The 15,108-nt window shown below is 44.5% G+C and overlaps 1 protein-coding gene across 1 annotated transcript in view; it reads left to right on the top strand.

Annotated features, from left to right (window-relative positions):
* Positions 1-3,281: 3,281 nt before the first annotated feature.
* The window catches only part of chst11 (carbohydrate (chondroitin 4) sulfotransferase 11), a gene marked incomplete at both ends in the record, with an annotated part of 82,879 nt that continues 71,052 nt past the window's right edge, over positions 3,282-15,108 (top strand). The window contains one exon of the mRNA XM_079294283.1: positions 3,282-3,399. Coding sequence (XP_079150409.1) covers positions 3,282-3,399 — 118 coding nt within the window. The remainder of the gene's footprint in view (positions 3,400-15,108) is intronic.

The following is a 15,108-nucleotide window of genomic DNA, read 5'->3' as shown; positions in this document are numbered from 1 at the left end:
ACGGCTTCACCTGAAACCCGACAGACGGACGGGCGAGGACCGATGTTCTGCTGCCGACGGGCGTTTTATGGCTCTCGGCTTTAAGGAAGATAAGATGCTCCCTCCTGTAAGCTTTAGTAGAGCTGAGTTTCTAAAGGCTGCAGGAGAGTGATTCGACTCTTGGATTTGATGCGTTTACATGGAGTAAAAAGCTCGGGTTTACACGCTCTGTGTTTTTACTGCCGTGGCACGAGCCTCAGGTTTTTTTTTGCAGGCTTAATTTCATGTAATCAACTGGACGGGGATTATAGAATTACCCCAGATGAATACTCTTTATTGGCGCGTGCTCTCGCTTTAATTGACCTAACGGTGTCTTTATTGAGACGTTAGGCAGGAGTTCTTCGATGCACCTTTTTGTCAGCTTTCCCTCTTAATATATTCTCTCGCTGATGCCTCACAGCGTAGCGACTGTCTTAAAACAACTGTTGCATATTCATGCCTATCAAAGGTTAAGTGTCTCATATGAATGCAGGGACTTGAGCGCAGATTTTTTATTTTTTATTTTTAAAGCTGAACCCTCGAGTCATTTTCATTCACTTGGCGCGTCCCGGGACCCATCGGGCCCATGCTAATGGGCCGTACATACCCGCGCATCGTGCTGGTGCTCGCTAAACATTGTAGCAATTAGATGTAAATTTTTCTCCGAGGTTATCCTCCAGACCACCTTCGGACTCTCTGCCTGACTGTCCCGCTTGTGTAAGTAAGACAGATATCCCAATTCGAAAAAGTGCACCGGAGTCTCTCTCTTTCTGGCATGTGGCTGAAAACGCCATTAGAGCATAATCCGATCAAAGCGAAGCAGCCTCCGTGACTCTGTGCAGGTCTCGCAGCAAGGTTAAGATGCCGCATAGATGTCTATCTGTCACTAGCTGCTCGGCTCGGACAGCGTTCAGGGGTTTCGCCCGGTTTCACCCGGTTTCGCCCGGTTTCGCCCGGTTTCACCCGGTTTCACCCGGTTTCACCCGGTTTCACCCGGTTTCACCCGGTTTCACCCGGTTTCACCTGTGCAGTGCGCGCTGTTACACCACTAGATGTCACTGTAGCTGTAGGCAGACCAGGTTAATGATGCAGCACGTGAAAGATGGAATAATAACACTGATACTACCTGATTGAACACGCTTAATGCGGTAATTATACTGCTACCATGTCTGCAACTACTATTAGTACCAGCGATATTGTTTGATCGTGTACTGTGAGCTCCACCAATAAAACTTCTGCTACTTCACAACAGAAAGCTCCACTGCACGTACTGTCTGCAACCACTGGTATTGTTGAAACTCCTGTAACTCTTACTATCACCAACATCTGTTGGTGATAGTAAGAGTTGGTTACAGACACTCAAATGACTCTTAATTACTTACATGGACTACTTTTGTTACAGTTAGTATTTAGTCTAACGCAGCGGTTCCCAAACATTTTAGGCCACGCACCCCCTTCTACATCCCGACCGGGTTCACGCACCCCCAACCCCCCCCCCCCCCCCCCACACGCACCTTAAAAAAAAAAAAGCAACAGAGCTGCATAAAAATCGGACGAATGAGAGAACAGTTTGCTCGCGCGTGGCGTTTGTTTACAAGATAAAAAAAACACAAAAACTCTTCCTGCACCGTGCCTTCGAAAAGGTAACGGACGTAACGTTACGAAGGTAACGGACGATTGGCCAGATTGGCCACATCTGTAGACTCGTCTACTTGCAGAGAGTACAACTCACTCTTCTTCACGCGACCGACCAATGTAGCCAGGATGTCTTCGGACAAAGCATCGATGCGCGCGACAGTGTTGTTGGACACCGGGATCATGTCCAACTTGTTCGCTTCTCTCTCTCCAATCATACGTTCCACCATCTCTTTAACATTGTGTTCCCTCTCCACCACCGCCTCTCCTTCTCCCTATTACGCGGTCAGAATACGACCACAACACGCCGCCTGTCTCCGGCAGAAATGCGCTCATCCACGCACGGGAACAACACCGAGTTGTAATATATACGTCCATAACACCCCGCCACTCTCGGCTCATACCTCCCCAGCAACGAGGCACATCACCCGGTCACAATACCTCCAGAATGTCCCCCGGGTGAAATCCGGGACTTGGTTTTATGGTTCCCCCTAGAGGCATCTCGCGCACCCCCTAGAGGCAGCTCGCGCACCCCACTTTGGGAATCCCTGGTCTAACGAGTAGCTCCTTACAGCAGCCCACAATTGTTTCACCTCTTTTGTTGTTGTCTCTTTGTAGTTGTTACGCATCTCTCAGTGAGTTTTTGTGTTTCTTATTCGTTATTTTGGGCCACTTTGTAATTGTTTTGGTCTCTTTGTCATTATTTTTTGTTTGTGGTTGTTTTGCCGTTATTGTAGTCGTTCTTTTGTCTTTGTGGTCATTTTGAGTTCTTTGTATTTTTTGAGCCACTTGTTTTGTGTCTGTGTCTAATTGTTCTGTGTGTCTTTGTGGTTGCTTTGTGTCTCTTTGTAGTTGTTTTTGAGTCCCTATGTAGCTGTTTTGTGTCACCTCGTAGTCATGCTGAGTCTCTGTAGTTGTTCTGTGTCTCTTTGTGGTAATTTTGTGTCTTTTTATAGTCATTATGAGTCTCTTTGTAGTTGTTTGGTGTCTCTTTGTTGTTGTTGTGTGTCTCTTTGTGGTTGTTTTGGCTTTTTTCATATTTATATAATTTGATATAATGCTCGTCATGTCATTGTACAAATCCTTAATCTGCAAATAGTAACTGTGACTCACTAACAACACCAGTGGACTTAAACATGTAAATACATCCATCAGGAATGTAGTGAAGTATAAAGTAGCATAAGATAGAAATACTCAACGGGTGGTGGAAAGTAACTAAACAAGTAGCTACTGTACTCAAGTACATTTTTGAGGTGCTTGTACTTCACTTGTTGTACTTGTACTCGTTTATTATTCATGGTGACCTCTTCTACAAGATGTGTGTAAAAACATGAATGTAGTCGTTCTAACTAAATTAACTCGAATGGTTAAACAACAGGATTTTGATGTGACGCTCCTTCGTATAAACGCACATCTGGACGCGCTCATTTCCTCGTGTCCCTTCCGCGCCCCCCCTCCAGCAGCGCAGCAGTGGTACGCTCCGCGTTGGATGCGTTCAGCTCATTGACCAGCGGACAATCCTCATCAGTACCACCAGACAGAGAGCCCCGGAGCCTCCGACAGACTCGGCCCTTCATTCCCCCCACACACACAAAGCGAGCAGCGCCCAGCCGCCTCTCCGCCCCGTCATGAAACAGACTCTGAGCGAACTGATGAGGATGAGCCGGATATGCCGGATGGTATTCGCCACTTGTTTGGGATCCTTTATTCTGGTCATCTTTTATTTCCAAAGTATGTTCCAACCAGGTAGGATCTCCCTCCTCTCTTCTCTCTCGCTGTACGTGTGTGTGTTTTGTGTGTGTGATGTGTGTGATGTATGGCAATGTGTCTGACAGTCTCCTGGCATGTTGACATATCGATTTGTCAGGGCTGTACAGTAACGCAGAGGATGAATAATTGATACACGCGTGAGCGCGTAAATCATCCGGAGCACGCCGTTTTGAAATCCATCGTTCATGTGGCGCAATTAGTCCGGATTGATTGTCTTGTTGCGCTTTTGTTGAGCGGTTCTTTCTCCGCGGTGGAGGCGTGCGTTTGGGTGGAATTGGAAGCAATAAGCGACCGGGCGCTGTTCGCTCGCTTCCCCCTCCCCTCAGCTGACAAGTGGCATGGAGATTTTTTTTTGTCTCCGGAAACGTGGCTTGGAAACGGGAATCGGCGCATGTGCGGCCGTGAGGTTTGGCAAAGTGCATGGGCGTTTTACAGGCTATAGAGATCCACCTAATACCATCTGGATCGAGAGCTGAGACCGAGCTAATAATGGGGAAAACAATTTGGAGTCCATAATCTGGAAACGAACCGTCTCTTGGGAGCCCTTAAAAACCGGTGTCCTCTCTAATCTGTGCGCGCCTGGAGACCCGTTTAACAATTCATCACGCAATAAAGGAGTCTTCTCCATGCCAGCGGGGGTTCCGCGGGGAGAATTTTCATACCCATTATGTTTAATGAACAGATCTGATGTTCTGCTTTTTGCCAAAAACATTCGTTTCACTGAATCAACGCCCCTGGGTCTGGATCTGGATGTGGTATCCGTGCGCTGTGGGCTACAGCAGCGTGTCTGGTGCGCCAAGAGTCCTGCGTTCTGACGCGGCCAAGGGGTAGCGCGCGGTGTTGACTCAGTGATGTTGACTTACAGTAGGCAACAACAGGTTTACTGTACGGTGCAGAAGAACGGGAAAAAACTCTCTCCGGGTATTTGCTTTCCATCAGCAGAAACAGAACCATTCCAGTGGCTGAATTGATGCTGGATCATGCTTTATGATATGTTTTTTTTAATCTGCAATACTGCTATGATACTTGCAAGTCCATGTAAAAATTGATACCTTAGTCTCAGTCTGTGGGTGATGATGTGAAACCGGAGGAATTCTCTCTGTATTTGAGTGACGGGGCTGCTGGGATAAAAGAATGAAACAGCCAACACCAGAGAGCAGAAGCATCCACACAGAGCCGCCGTGCTGATCAGGAGGTGCTTCTTTCTTTTAGCGGCTCTGTGAGTCACCATTGTTCCTGCTGGCAGCCGTGGACATGTATGTGTCGTAGCCCCACAAAGAAAACCAATCTCATCAGGGTACCTTTAGTGAGTGGAATGGCCGTACTGTAGTGTAATATGAACATCTGATCACTATCTGTAGAAGGATGTCATTACATTATTCGGGTATGAAACCTTCTGCATGTCAGCAACTGCTCAACAGATCAATCATTGGAGCACATTCTGAATTGTTAACATTGGCTTTAATTCCAGACCCCACTGCTCTATGTATATATTAATAAACAGTAACAATTGCAAAATCAACCTTCTTTTTGTTTTACCTTTAATTGTATTGTTCCATGTCTTTTGACGTAACAAAACCCAACATGTAGTTAAGCATCGATGTGACGTTCCCTTTGCCTCAAACTGGGTTTTTAAATCTCTTATGAAAGAGCTGTGTTAAAACTAACGGGAATTAAAATGTGTGCTGCTGCTGCGTAAAGAGATACGGTCCACACATCACACCACAATCCATCATGTGCACCCATGTCTGCGGACGATTTCTGTCATCAGTTCAAAATCATGTTCATAAGAAATTCACGCAAAAAAGTCATAGAAAAAAACCTGTTGATTATGGAGAGCTGAAACGGTCCGTCGATTGATTTAATAGTGCATGGTCATAAAAATAATGTGAGACAACTAATTCATTGTTTCAGTCATATTTCAAGCAAAGAAAGTGAAAAAATGGTGAAATGTCCTTAGGTTCAAGCTTCTTAAATAACATGAAAACCTTGCTTATTCAAATAAAACAGGCTCATGTAGACACGTGGGATCTGGGAAGTGGTGATAGCCATTTTTCTCCATATTTTGACATTTTAATAAAGACAATTAATAAAAAAAGAATCAACAGATTAACCAATCGTAAAAATGTATGTTAGTTGCAGCTCTGTTTATGTTTAAAGAAGAGCCCGGGATCCCAAAACACAACAGTAGATTTAAAGGGCCAGTTCCCCCAATTACTATTTATCTCCGCCAGGCGTAAGGCTGAGGGGATCATGTGTTCGTCATGTGTGTGTATCTAGCTGTCTGTCCACGGCTAATCTCACATTCTACTAGACCCATCATCCTAATATTTTCTATGCTCATTTATGACATTTTGCTCAAGGAGCGCTCGTGGTGGGGATTCACAATTTAAAAATAACTATTTTCTTTTTTTATAGCGTCATTTGACTGCTGACTCCTGACTTCTCTTATCCATCCGGTCGGGGCTGTAAGGCTGTGGTTTTGTTGTTGAGTATCTCTGAGTAATTTTATTTCAACCAGGTTAAATAATTTAAAAAGCATTACAAAAAAACGCATTCCAACACAGTTCTCTTCGGAACTTTTCTCTAACAAAAGAAATTGGCCCCATGAATGCATGCCCTATGAATTATCCGGAGCAACGGGGAAAGAGACGTGGAACTTAGTATCCGGTGGCAGGAACTTTGCACAGAGTGAGACCTCCCTGCTGTATGTAATAAAATGAGCTTTGGTATTTGATTGTTAAGAAATTAAACCAAGACTCCCTTAAACCCTTGGTACGGTGCTCTGGATCCTGCTCCCAGAGTTGTGCCAATCTCTGCAGGCATTGCATCAGCTTCTGACCCACACACACACACACACACACACGCGCGCACACACACGCAGGTCACAAAGTGGATGTTTTATTCGGCTGTGGTGATGACAGGGTGCTGCATCCAGGGCGCTCTGATTGAAGAGGAGATGTCTAAGGCAGGGTGTTTGTGCAGGAGCTGGGATATAAGTTGTAATGCTACAGTGTGTATTTATGCATGATTGCAGGTGAGATGGATAGTGAGCGGTGTGTACGTGTGTTAAGTGTTGTTGACTTCCTGTACATCTAATTTATATCTTAATATTCTTTCTGAAATGGACTTCATCCCCCTATCGCAATACCTTGTCTTGGTTTTGGCTTGTTTTCACTTCCCCTATTCTTCCCTGTCTCTACACACACAAACACACACACACACATACACACGCACACACACGCACACGCACACACACGGCAGCACCTCCCGGCAGCGTCTCCCAGCTTCAGGCATGTTTAGCGGGCCTGGGAATCCCGTCTGGCCTCAGAGTGTAAACTCTCACCTCTCTTCCATGACCTCTTGTAAAAGTGACAAGGGGGGGGGGGGCACAGTGTTATCCCACTGTGGCCTAAACTAACACACACAGCAAGTTGGGCTTTGAGACTTGGCAGTATGCTCCAAATAAAACACAAAATGTATGTGTTTTATTTCTTTTACTTGTCGTCTTCTTTGCATCACTTCTACTCACAAGCAGCTCCATCTGCTGTGGAAGCCGGGGAAGGAACAGACCTCGAGAGGCGTTATCCTGCAGCGCTGTGTTCAACAGCAGCTTGAGAGGATGCCAAATTCAATTAAGTTTGGAGTGTACTGCCAGCCTTAGTGAAAGCAGACAGAAAGCATGGCAGCAGTGAAAACATTATTTCAGCCAAATCTCATGCTCAGTGTCCAGTTAAGCTATTTGTCCCTGTGTGTTAAAGGAATGCTAAGCAACACTGTTGAATAGTGCTGTTAGTGTGGTGGCAGCTAGGAATGCCCAGACAGTAAGAAAATTATATATTTTTTCAAAAGTTCCAATATACATGTGCTGAATGTCGTAGTTTTAAACCAATTTTTATTTTTTCATACATGCATTTCATATCGGCCTTGTATCACCCTCGCAGAAACACACAATGCCACTTGGTTAATGTTTGAAACAAATGGTTAGGTTTAGCCAACAAAAGTATTTCGAGTTGGTTAGAAAAATGATCATGGTTTAGATTGAAATAATACAATTTAACAGCATAACGTAACAAAGTTAAGTCACAACATAACAACACAACGTAACGTAACGTAACGTAACAACGTAACGCAACAACGTAACGCAACAACGTAACGCAACAACGTAACGCAACAACGTAACGCAACAACGTAACGCAACAACGTAACGCAACAACGTAACGCAACAGCAACAACGTAACGCAACAACGTAACGCAACAACGTAACGCAACAGCAACAACGTAACGTAACGTAACGTAACGTAACGTAACGTAACAACGTAACGTAACAACGTAACAACGTAACGCAACAACGTAACGCAACAACGTAACGCAACAACGTAACGCAACAACGTAACGCAACAACGTAACGCAACAGCAACAACGTAACGCAACAGCAACAACGTAACGCAACAACGTAACGCAACAACGTAACGCAACAACGTAACGCAACAACGTAACGCAACAGCAACAACGTAACGCAACAACGTAACGCAACAACGTAACGCAACAACGTAACGCAACAACGTAACGCAACAGCAACAACTGTTGCTGTATAATAACAACTATTATAGTATAATAACACTTTTGAATAATAATTATTCACAGCTAAACTAATTCTTGTTCGTAAGTCACTTGTTTGTAATGGTTTGTTAAAATAGTTTAGTTCTAAATTGAAATGAAATATCCAGTATAGGAAAAAGTGGAAAACTAATCTGACAAAACGGCTGCTGTCATAGAAAGCCCACGATAGAATATCACTCAGGTTATTTAAGTGGCTCCCTGACAGCGGTTCTGTTTGCCTGCCTGAAATACTGAGTCACGAGCAGCAAAAGCTTTTTCCAAAATGAACGTAGGGATTGTAAAAGCAAAACCCCCAGCGGTAGATTCCCTGTACAGTATCAGCAGGAGTCACAAATCTAAACGGTGGTGAAACGTGTGTCACCTGTGCCAAATGGAGGTCGTCACCCCTGTTGTTAAATTTGAGCCAAAAGGGCCGGCTCGTTAAGTCTAGCCGCCGCTCGCTGACAGCCGCTCGCTGACAGCCGCTCGCTGACAGCCGCTCGCTGACAGCCGCTCGCTGACAGCCGCTCGCAAGGACCCGTGCCCCTTCCACCTCCATCTTGTCTCCCTGAATTCACTTTGCGCCTATGGTTGCTTTGTGCCCCGTGACAGATCCAGTCTGCCTCATCAGTCTGTTAAAGGAGCCGTTGTTGCTGCTGAGAGCAGCGCGGCTAATAAGGCGGTTTGTAGCTTGTTTGGTTTCTTTGTGAAGCGCCTCTGGGATATTTTTAAATGAGTGTATGTGTGTGTGTGCTGAGTCGGCACCTTCTGTTCACCCACTACTATGCTGTGTGATTTTTCCGCCTGCCAGTGGTAACCTGCTTGAGCACCTGGGCCTCAAAGTCGCAAGCTCACATTTCACGTCTTCCACAAAGGCCTTGTGCCTCTGACGCACAGACGGACCTGAGAGGGACCACACTTGAAATCCCGAAAAAAAACGTTTTTTTGCCCTTGTGGGCGGGAGAAAGGGAGAGATTATCGTGCAACACAGCTACTCTTTTCTTTTTGAAGCAAAGAATGAGAAAGTCTTGGGAAAGAATGGAAAATTCTTGCCTGGAATTTCGATAGGAAACTCTAAATTCCTCACCTTCGCTGGTCTGTGGCCGTAGTGTCAGCGGTAACTGATGCTGGTCTGCAGAGAGACTGCTGAGTCGCCGGGGTCGGTGACCTCAAACATGTGGCCCTGTAATCAAGGAAATGAGCTCTAATCCTGAGGCATTCCTATAAAAGTCTCCAATAATACCTTGGAGGTTGGAAGACATTTTTGTTCTCTACTTCTCACAAATTGTCATATAATTCTTGATGAAATTTTTATTTTGTACAGCACAACATCACAAATCTGCCTCAGAGGGCTTTACAGTCTGTAATGCCAAGGTGCCACTTTTTGATGTAATAAAAGTAAATCTGAATCTAATCAGGTTAATTTCACACTTAAGTAAAAAAACAACAACTAATCCAAGTATATCAACATTCTGATACCTCGTCATGTGGCACAGCAAAATTTATTCACGCAAAATAGTTGGTACTAGAGGTTTGGGGACGTAGTGACACACAGGGCGTTAACATGATAGCTTTCAGCATTTTGGCTCAATTCGTTCTGTCGGTGTTGGTTTGCAAACAGCCAATAGAAGCAGATTTGTGTAAAATATTAGAAAAATTGCACACTCAGTGCCGATTCACTTTGCTTCTGCTGGCAAATGAGTGGATTTCACTTAAAGGAGCAGTGTAGGATTTGGCGGCATCTAGTAGTGAGGTTGCCGATTGCGACCAATTGTGAACGTTCTCCCGTGTTGCAAGTGTTTGGTAGAGCGACGTTGGCTGACGCAGAAAGACAGATGGCTCTGTCTAGAGCCAGTGTTTGGTTTTGTCCACTCTGGGCTACTGTAGAAACATGGTGGTGAAGAGGAGCTTCTCCGTATGTATAAACGACTCATTCTAAGCAAATGAAACCATGGTGATTCTTTGTTTCAGTTGATTATACACAAATTAAAACATACTTATTAATATTTAATTCCATTTCTTCCAATAGATCCTCCTAAATCGTATACACTGGCCCCTTAAATAAGTATGTCGTCCCACATTTGTTGTTATAAATGCTGGCGTTATGAGTCCTAACTCTCTGTAAAATATACAGTTAAGTTCAGAAGAACCAGATGAAAATGGACACAGTATCCCGGCACAGATGAATCACAGAGTGAGGCTCAAGGATAAGAGTTGGATGTTTATGAACTTTGCTGATTCAGATGGTTCAGTTCATTTTTCTATTGCCGAAGCTTTAAATGCAATTCAGTAAGTCAAAACAGCTCTGTGAGCAAATCTACAGATCAATCTCATTGAAATGAAATGTGTTCGGCTTCAAAATGCTGCTGTTATAAGTGCTGAGCGAGGAGATGAGCCCGAAGAGACGATGACTGCGTTTGTTTGTGTATGAATGCAATCAGTCATTGTACCCCCTGCCCCGGTATCTGTGTGTGTGTATTGTGAGAGTGTATCCCGGACGTCCTGTTTGTGCGTTCTTACTGCTTCTGCTGTTTTCCTGCCCCGGCTCTGGTGCTAAATCCCAGATCAAACATCCCAATGTGAGGGGGGGTGGTGGATCCCCTGCCGTGTGATCCACATCTGGCACCAGTACACCCAGATTAGCCGCCACACACATACAGCAGCGCAGTCTGTGTCTCAGAAAATGTGCCCAGTGTCCTTGGGGATCTGAACTCGTTTGACCACTACAGTCCCCTCTGAAGTCGAGACAAACGGTCGAACAGCGCAGAATTGGTGTGTAATGTGGTTTTACATCGTGAAGTATCAAGTGCCCCCACATGTCCTCCTGATTCTCCCTCCGAGTAAGTCAGAGCAGACCGACTGTGCCACTCCGCCGTCTGGACTTCGGGTCAGGCAGCAGCCGGAGGCCGCCGCTGAGGACTCCTCATTTACTAGACTGAGTTGGTGACCATCTGCGCGAGCGTCTGGACCTCATTAGAGAGGCGATGAAAGGGCTGCCACAAAAGACACACGCACACACACACTTTTTTTTTTTGTGGAGGGATCTCAATGGAGACTTCATAAAGTGTGTGAAAGAAGTTGGATCAAAAACATTTCCTCCTCTTTGTAGCCTTGTGAGGACACTTTTGTGCTTGTATGTGTATTAGAACACACACTAACAGCTTTGCCCTTCAGAGTGAGCAAGTGTGTGTGTGTGTGTGTGTGTGTGTCAGAGACAGAATAGCTTTTGCATCCCTGATAACTTCATCTGCGCGTCATCAGCGAGGCCTCAATGCCCGAAGGGGATTTTACAAACGTGAAACACACACACACACACACACACTCACCCAATCTCTCACAGCAGACACATACCGTTAGAGTTGCACATGGGAAAACTGCCGTCACCCTCGTCTTGTACCTTCACCTAAAAAAAACAACAGTCTGTCTAGAGAACAGGACATCTTCATGATCCGAGGTTATAGTCCGATGATCGCGATCAAACAGTGTCATAAACTGTACTCGTGCAGTGTGTGTTCTAGTGTCGGGTCACAAATGGGTGGGAAAGGTGCTGTGTGTTGCGGCGCAGACGTCTGTATTTGTCAGTTGACAGAATCCCAGATGGGGGGGGGGGGGGGTTGCTCAATCTCCGAGGACCGTTTTACTTTGTCTTCCCATGAATCAGAGACGGGGCCTGTTATTGATGGGAAATGTGCACGTCTGCGCCTCAACATCTGGCCGCAACACAATCGTAAAATGCGTCTCAGGTTTGATCCAGCTGTTTACATCAATGCATGTTTTGACGGGTATCTGAATGTTTCTAGAAGGTGAAGAGTGGATACTCCCAAACAGTCCCTATCTGGTTCACATAGATATCACACATATTATACTCTATATTCACTGTAGCATTTCTTACTGTGATTGTGCGAGTTTGAAGCTGTGTGTGTGTGTGTGTATGTGTGTGTGCTGGCGGGTACAGCAGTAAACTGAGACATAGCTACCATCTGTCAGACTTCCATGTCCCACACACTGACATCTGGTCTGTCTGTGGTAGTCTTTGTGTGTGTTCGGCGCAGGGAGAAGGGTGTCCAAAAGTGGATGCAGGGCTTTTTTTCCCCTTTTTTTAAAGCCGGTAGTTTCAAGGGCTGCGTCACAAATGTGACTTTCAAGGATCGTAATGAGAGTCGGTGAACTGTACACTTCAGAGATTTACTGTATGCTGTTCTTTTCAGTGGATGGTGGGAAGCCGTATAACATTCCACTGATTAGTATTGATTTAGTGAGCAGAGCAGACATAGAGCCTGGCCCAGTCCGAAAGGTCCTTTAAAGGTTGATGAAATGCTCCTGTAATTCAAAGTAAGAGTCAAAATATAAAATAATAGGTATAGATGCTAAATGAGGTGTTAAATATGTTGAAGATTCTTTCGTTGTCGAAGATCTTATTTTGCCAGAAAAGCAGACATAATTGCGAGGAAAAGAAGATGAAATATGAGCGGGTACGTCTCGGAGACATTTTAAGTTAATACTGGGTGGCAACATGCAATGTCCATTTACAAATGGAAGCAGCAAATCATTTGTGAGGACAGGCAGATAATCACTGTGCTGCTTTCTGTAGAGGCTGTGCACAAAATATTCTAATTTAGATCTCTTAATTCATTTTGTGTATAAACAGAAAAATAAACTCTGACCAGAAAGTTTGAATTTGTACATTCAAAAAGAAAAAAGATCCGATTTACCCGTCCACCCACGTCCCGGGTTCCCTTGACCCTAAAAAACCCATTTCCACCTTACCAACACGTTATTCACCCAAACCTACTAGAACCACCTCCCTCCCTCTCCTCTCACCTCCCTCCAATATCCCATCCAATCACACCAACAAAAGAACAATACACATGTACACATAAGCAATCATTTAAAATAATATCAGTACATGACATAAAAAAAAATAATGAGAAGGCAAAAACCTAAACACAAAAACTATAAACTGTGTAAAAACTGTATAAAATCGTTGTCTTTGATGCTAACTTCGCTCCCATCGGTCTTCATTAGCATTGAGCCTACAAGTGGAATCTTTGCCACTATAGCATCTCTGGCAGCAATACTTAAAGTGAATCACGTTAATAAGCTTTCATTTATCCAACTGTACTTTACGCATTTAGGATAAGGCAATCTTTGGGATACAAATGAATTATCCCCGAGGATGGTAAACAATGTCTTTTATTCCAAATGTGTATAAATCCACGGCTGAAAATAGTCCCCAACAAATGCCAAATTTCCTTATGTTTGAGTAATGTTTGTTAAAAACCACAGTGCCCAGCTGTCTTTATCTTTTTTTTTTAACTGAAAATGAGACACATGATTTTTTTAATAACTATAAGTATTGAGAGAGGGACTAACACATTGCTGATTTGGTCTTTTTGTGGGATTTGCGTCAACAAGGCAAAACTATTGCCTTGACTATTGCCAGCCATAACCTGTAAGTAAATCAGAAAAACAAAGTGTCGCTCGACTTACATTTAATATACGGTAAACTTTGGTACTTGTAGTCCCTTCCCTGCATCCATCTGTGTGCGTTGAGTGCTGGCATGCTGATAAGTGTACAGTGGGAGTGGAATGGTCACCATGGTCGTTATGCTCGTCTGCAGGCCCAGAGCTGAGACGGTAATGTAATCACACTGCCGCTGCCGATAAATATTGATTTGGTTGTCAGGTTTGAGCCCCAGGGCAGTATGTCAAGAGCGCGAGTGTCGCGCATTGGCCACATTTGGGCATTAACAGCGGCAGTAAGAGGGAGCAGAGCATTTTTCGGTGGTGACAGAGCGACTTCCAGGCCAGATCTCACAGCCCGTGTTTACCTCTGGAGTGCAAGGAGCCAGGGGAGGTGTTTGTGAGTGTGTGTTTGTGTAAGTGCAGGATGTCTGTAGGCATGCGGTTTTTGTCCAAAATGTGACGTATTTGCCGCTAGAGGATAAGGCAACAAGTGTGTGTTTGTGTGTGTGTGTGTGTGTGTGTGTGTGTGTGTGTGTGTGTGTGACTGGAATCCTTATCTTTGAATGTCAAGGAATTGATTTAGGAGTTAGGGTAAGTAAATGGCAAGTCACCTCAAAACAGTGTAGTGTGTGTGTCTGTGTGTGTGTGCCAGCGATACTGACTGCATGCGTAAGAGAAGTGAATCATGGCTTAAATTAGGTGGAGGGTTGGCTGAGCCGTGTGTCTCATTAAACGGCTGGTGGAGGAACATTTAAACCTGCCTGCTCCGAACCAGCTACTGGGACACTTTACTGAACAACTGGGAGGGATTTTCCACTCCTCCTCCTCCTCCTCCTCCTCCCCTCTCCTCCCCCAGCATCTCCCTGGATATCGACTCGCTCTTTTTGCTGAAGAAAGAATAATCCAACCCTCGGATCCTCTTTAAGCACTGCTAAATGTCATCGCTCGTTGGGATTCTGGCCTTGCTAGGAGGGATTTTGTGATGAAGTGCTGCAGTTAACTTTCTCAGTGTACCTATACACAAGTGCAATGTCTCAGGGAGACATCGATTCAAATTTAGAAAGTGCACAATATATCGCCATTTCCTCCGGGACCGAGTTCGTGCAAGGCGTACACTATAAAACGCAGATCGGCAGAGATCTTTTCCAGACGTGGTTTGTGTGCGAGTAATTACAGAATTGCGGCAGTGTATGGTTGATTGCGTGCAGCGCAATGTCTCAGGGAGACATCGATTATTGTTTCAATGTATGTTTTAAATCTCCTTTACTTTTGCCTTTATGCTTTTAATGGTTTCATGTGAAGCACTTTGAATTACCTTGTTGTTGAAATGTGCTATACAAATAAACTTGCCTTGCCATGCCTTGCCTATACTTTCTTTAAATGTGTCCCATCTTGCTCTTCTTCCGTTAGAGATTTGCCACCATTTCTAGAATTAAGAAGAGCAATCCATTAAATTTGAGCCCTGGCTTCCTTTTAAATGGGAACTCCTCCAATTTTACACATTAAGGTCATCTTACTAGTCTTGAGGCTGTTAAATCTGTTGTATAATGTCTGAGAAAATAACCCTGATGATGTCACAGTGATGTCATCTGGGTTATCTAAATTTGGGTTTTGAGA

The sequence above is a fragment of the Melanostigma gelatinosum genome, assembly GCF_949748355.1.
Source record: "Melanostigma gelatinosum genome assembly, chromosome: 22".
Classification (NCBI taxonomy): Eukaryota; Metazoa; Chordata; class Actinopteri; order Perciformes; family Zoarcidae; genus Melanostigma; species Melanostigma gelatinosum.
Note: the sequence above shows the minus strand (reverse complement) of the source record. Positions and strands in the feature narration are given on the sequence as shown.